The 4,340-nt window shown below is 44.4% G+C and overlaps 1 protein-coding gene across 1 annotated transcript; it reads right to left on the bottom strand.

Annotated features, from left to right (window-relative positions):
* Window positions 1-523: 523 nt before the first annotated feature.
* Window positions 524-2,779, bottom strand: hic2 (hypermethylated in cancer 2). The gene is made up of 2 exons (XM_071899111.2): window positions 2,561-2,779; window positions 524-1,888 (listed from the first exon to the last, which is right to left on the bottom strand). Exons 1-2 carry the CDS (start codon window positions 2,777-2,779, stop codon window positions 524-526), a joined length of 1,584 nt encoding a protein of 527 aa, XP_071755212.2.
* Between the last annotated feature and the right edge of the window lie 1,561 nt (window positions 2,780-4,340).

Below are 4,340 nucleotides of genomic sequence, written 5' to 3'. Positions count from 1 at the left end.
TCCAGTTTGTTGAAGATTCACAGAAAAAAAACATATCTTATACATAAGAAAAGTTTTGGTTAATAACTCTCCACTGATGACAGTGACTGTATGTTTGGACATTCATTTACGTCCATGTACATTCAAATCATCAAGTTAGGTGATCACCCATGCTCTCTCACCCATGCTAATTTATTCTTAGTGAAAGGAACTTCTGATAAAAACACTTTGGCTTTACCTGAGAAAAGATATGCAAGTTTCTGCACATTTGGTCCACTTTCCATTTGAAATGTCTATCGGTACTGTATATATTCATTGGATCATAATTCATTGCATATAAGCCCACAAGATAGGCAGATGTTTATGTGTATGTATGAGGTGTGGTCTATTTTGCATTGGAATGTGTCTGTGCATTCATATATGCTGCAAGAATGGGTAAACTCTTGGTTTAGCTTTAGACAAGTGTGCACTTGCCTGCACATGCAGTAGCTGAGGTAAGGCTGGTTCTGAACATGAGGTAGTAGGGCATCACCCGGGAATGTCTTCAAGAGGGCGACGTGTGCATTCTCAAATGGCTGATGAGGTTGCGCTGCTGCGTGAACTTCCCCCCGCAGAGCCGACACTCATAGGGTTTCTCTCCTGAGTGGACGCGCGTGTGCTCCGTCAGGCGGTACTGGCGTGTGAAGCGCATGCCGCACTCCTCGCACGCGAAGGGCTTGAGGCCCAGGTGGCTGCGCATGTGGCGCGTCATGGTGCCCCTCTGGGTGAACAGCTTCCCGCAGATGCTGCAAGGGAACGGCCTGGTCAGCCAGTGGCTCTTCTCGTGTTGCCGTAGCAACGCCGCGTCCACGTAGCTCTTACTGCAGACGGAACAGATGTGGCACGGCAGAAGTTGGTCCGATTTGGCGTCCTCCTTCGTGGATTGCGACGGCAGATTCTCTGGGTACGCATCTCGATCTTCACCCTTGACGGACCTCCCCTCTTCCGCATCCCTCACTTTGATGCTTAACTCCTCTGCGGTGTGCGAATCGACGTGAGCGTTAAGCTGCTCTGAGCTCGGGAAGCCTTTCCTGCAAGGGATGCACACGTACAGGTTGTCCCCCAGAGCCGGTTCAAACCCTGGCTGTGGTTGATAGTAAATGTAGCCGGCATCCTTGTTTTCCCTCGGCTCCTCTTCCTCGCTCTCGCTCTGGACGCTCTCCTCGCTGTTCTCCAGGTCGTTCTCTAAGGCTGCCTCTCCTTCTCTAACCTCCTCTTGGTCCTCCAACTCTGACGATGCCCTCTCCTCTCCATGCACCCGCTCTCCACTTGCCACTTGCCTCTTACCTTGCCCACTGGCCATCCTTTCCATAGAGCCCTCACTGCCGGGTCTGGACCTCTTGCGAGCCTTTTGCTGGGACTGATCTTCCCCTTGCTCCGGTCTTGGGTTACAGAAAGCTGAGGTGGAGTTAGAAGGTAAATCATCAGATGATAGGCTGCTGGGGCTCACTTCCTCCGTGGCCGTACTACCTGTCGGACTCTTCGCGGTCAGCCCCATTTCAACACCGTTATCGACCTTAACTCCTGGAGGTGGGTTGAGAGACACGCACCGTGCGATAAACAGCTCCTCCTCGGACAGATCCTCTTTCTGACTCCTACCTACCTCCATGGACACGGAGCGGTAGTTGTGGCTGACTCTCAGCGGGGCGCAGGAGAGGCGATGGGGGTGGAACAAATGCCTGTTGGGGGTCAGGGAAGAGGTGGTGGAGGAGGGAGTCTTGCTTGAGCTGGAGAGTTTGAGTCTCCTGCGACAGAGAGTCGCGAGGTCCGACAGCTGGAGGTAGGAGGCAGCTGTGAGGAGGGCAGAGACGCCCGGGTCACTAATGTGGTCAGAGTGAGGCAGCCGGCCGGTGTAGATGAAGTCTAACACCTAGAAGAAATGTGAGAGAGGAAGGGAGGGGAGGGAGAACTTCCACGTCACTGTCATTATACACTCTTAAATCAGTCATGTGAAACACAAACAATCTTGAAACTTGACTTGATGCATGAAGAGAAGACTTGAGACTTGACTTGACTTGGGTTCTGGTGACTTGGGACTTGACTTTGACTTGTACTTTGATGACTTGAAAAGGTTTCTAAAGTCTTGACTTGAGATCTTGTGTTTGTGTAAATGACTTAGATTGAAAGTGATGAGATTTGTTCCAGCAGACGACTGAATTTAAATTCTGTTTTCTGAATTTGTATGGAATGATTGAATTTATTGAAGTTGAAACTGATTCCAGAAATCAAACTCATGATGCTCTTACCAAGTTTTTATCCTATTAAAACCATATTGCATTGAAAAGTCCTAGATATTTAGTTTTCTTTAAGATATTAAATTGATACTGGACTCTTGATTTGTTCTGACTTGACTTGCTGTTCTACATTTAGACTTGAGACTTGACATTAATGACATGGACTTGACTTGCTGATCTACATTTAGACTTGGGACTTGACTTGAGACTTGTGCCTCAAGACTTGAGACTGACTTGGGACTCGAGCAAAGTTGGTCACACCTCTGCATACATACTGGATATGTACGTTGATTCTTCAGGTTGCTCACCTGTCTGAACACTGAGGGCTTCACCATCTCCGTATCCAGGTTGATGAGGTTGTCGTGGAGAACCAGGGATTTAAAGTAGCTGCTGCTCGCCGCCAGGATGTTCTTGTGCGCCCGGAAGAGAGCGCTTTCCACCACGATGATCACATCGCACAGGTATCCTTTGGATCGCTGCTGGTTCAACTGCATCAAAAGCTGCTTGGCGTAATTTGGCTGCTCCATCTCAACGGCTTTGGCATACACACCTGGGAGACAGTGGAGAGGATGGACAGACGAAATGTTTCATCATAAATATCCCATAATCAAGTGCAGATATTTATATAACAACAGGAACATTTTTTTTTTTAAGTCCAAATTGTCCAAACTCCCAAGATTCACCATAAAGAATATTTTCCACAACTGTTTATGCTATTTACAGTCATGGAAAAGTTTCATTTAACACAGGTTTGTTTCAAATTATCAAATACAGTCCAGGCAGCCTGCTAGCAGATGATATATGTTGCAGGTGATCTTTCCTGTCTCTGTACTCTGGTCTATGAGATCAGCTCTCTGTTAGTCATGTCTAGATGCAGTGTTATAGATCGAAACAGAGTAATTGCATCATTACTTGGTTGGAAAAAAAAGAGAAACATACAAAGATAAGGAATAGTACTAGACAGCAGCATATTGTCGTCAGGTGAAATGAATGAAATTTTCACGTTTTAACTTCAACTGGAGGATTACAAGCTCCTCTATGGGTTGAGAAATTCTACAGTTCTTGGGTTTGTTAAACCTTTTCAAAACCAATTAGATAAACTAAAAAATGCATGTTAGTCAGGCTAAACTAAGGCTGTTTTTCTTAGTTCCTGAAAAATTGACATTTTGGAGATAGAAGCAAATTCTGTGTCTATGTCTAGTTGATGAGTTCAGAACTAATGGTGATGAAAATTCACATTTGTTCAACATCTCATGTCCTTTATGACAGATGATTTGTATAAGGTTTATGTAATAATAGCCTCCTATAAATACAAAATACATACAAATTCTCAATAGTGGAGCGAAAATACTTCATCAGAGAGAAAATTCCTTGTCCTTGGTTTTCCTCCTCTGGTTTTTCTTCAACAATGTGGAAAAAATAATTATCTAGTTACAAAAATCTTGAATGTGTGCATCCAGACTTTACTGAGAACTAAAGTCTGAACTGCTAGTTTTGAATTATAAGCACATGAAAGTCCTTAATGTTGCCTGAAAATCATCTCTGTGGCCTGCACAGTATTTTTAGCTTTGGTATAGGTTAGCCCAAATTTAGAATACTTCTGCTTATAAGTACGAGCAGCATCTGTTTTGCCATACACAGATACTGAATACTGTATCTCACTCGACCCGCTCCTTCTAAAAATAAACACACACAAAAATGCATTCTACCTATCTGAGAGGTGCAACAAAACAAATGCCTGACTGCATCTCAATTAGCAGGGCAAAACCTTTTCATGACTTTTTCACTGCAGTCTTCCTTCTGCCCAGATCCTTGGAACTGTTTGGGAGGCATGTGCTTAAATATGTGAGAGAAATTTCTTTGCCAAATACTGCATTTTGCTTGGCTTGTGCTCATCATCACTGCAGTAGTTTTAAGTGACTCCCAAATAGAGGACATTGTTCTTATTGAATTTAACAGTGATTGAATCCCTCATCCTTGTTTTATCTATACGTTTATCTATCTAGGTTGTTTCAATCAATACGGACACTAAGAGGAAAGCAAAAGATGGATTGTCTAGAAAACATGGGCAGGAGATATAGCAATTCA

The sequence above is a fragment of the Centroberyx gerrardi genome, chromosome 2 (assembly GCF_048128805.1).
Source record: "Centroberyx gerrardi isolate f3 chromosome 2, fCenGer3.hap1.cur.20231027, whole genome shotgun sequence".
Lineage (NCBI taxonomy): Eukaryota > Metazoa > Chordata > Actinopteri > Beryciformes > Berycidae > Centroberyx > Centroberyx gerrardi.
This window is presented reverse-complemented; position numbering and strand designations above follow the sequence as displayed.

Bases quoted from the DNA above. Each gene is read 5' to 3' on its own strand.
- hic2 (XM_071899111.2), bottom strand. From the start codon at position 2,779: ATGGAGCAGCCAAATTACGCCAAGCAGCTTTTGATGCAGTTGAACCAG. The intron at 1,889-2,560 runs GTGAGCAACCTG...CATTTCTTCTAG, and splicing joins AGCCCTCAGTGTTCAGACAG to GTGTTAGACTTCATCTACAC.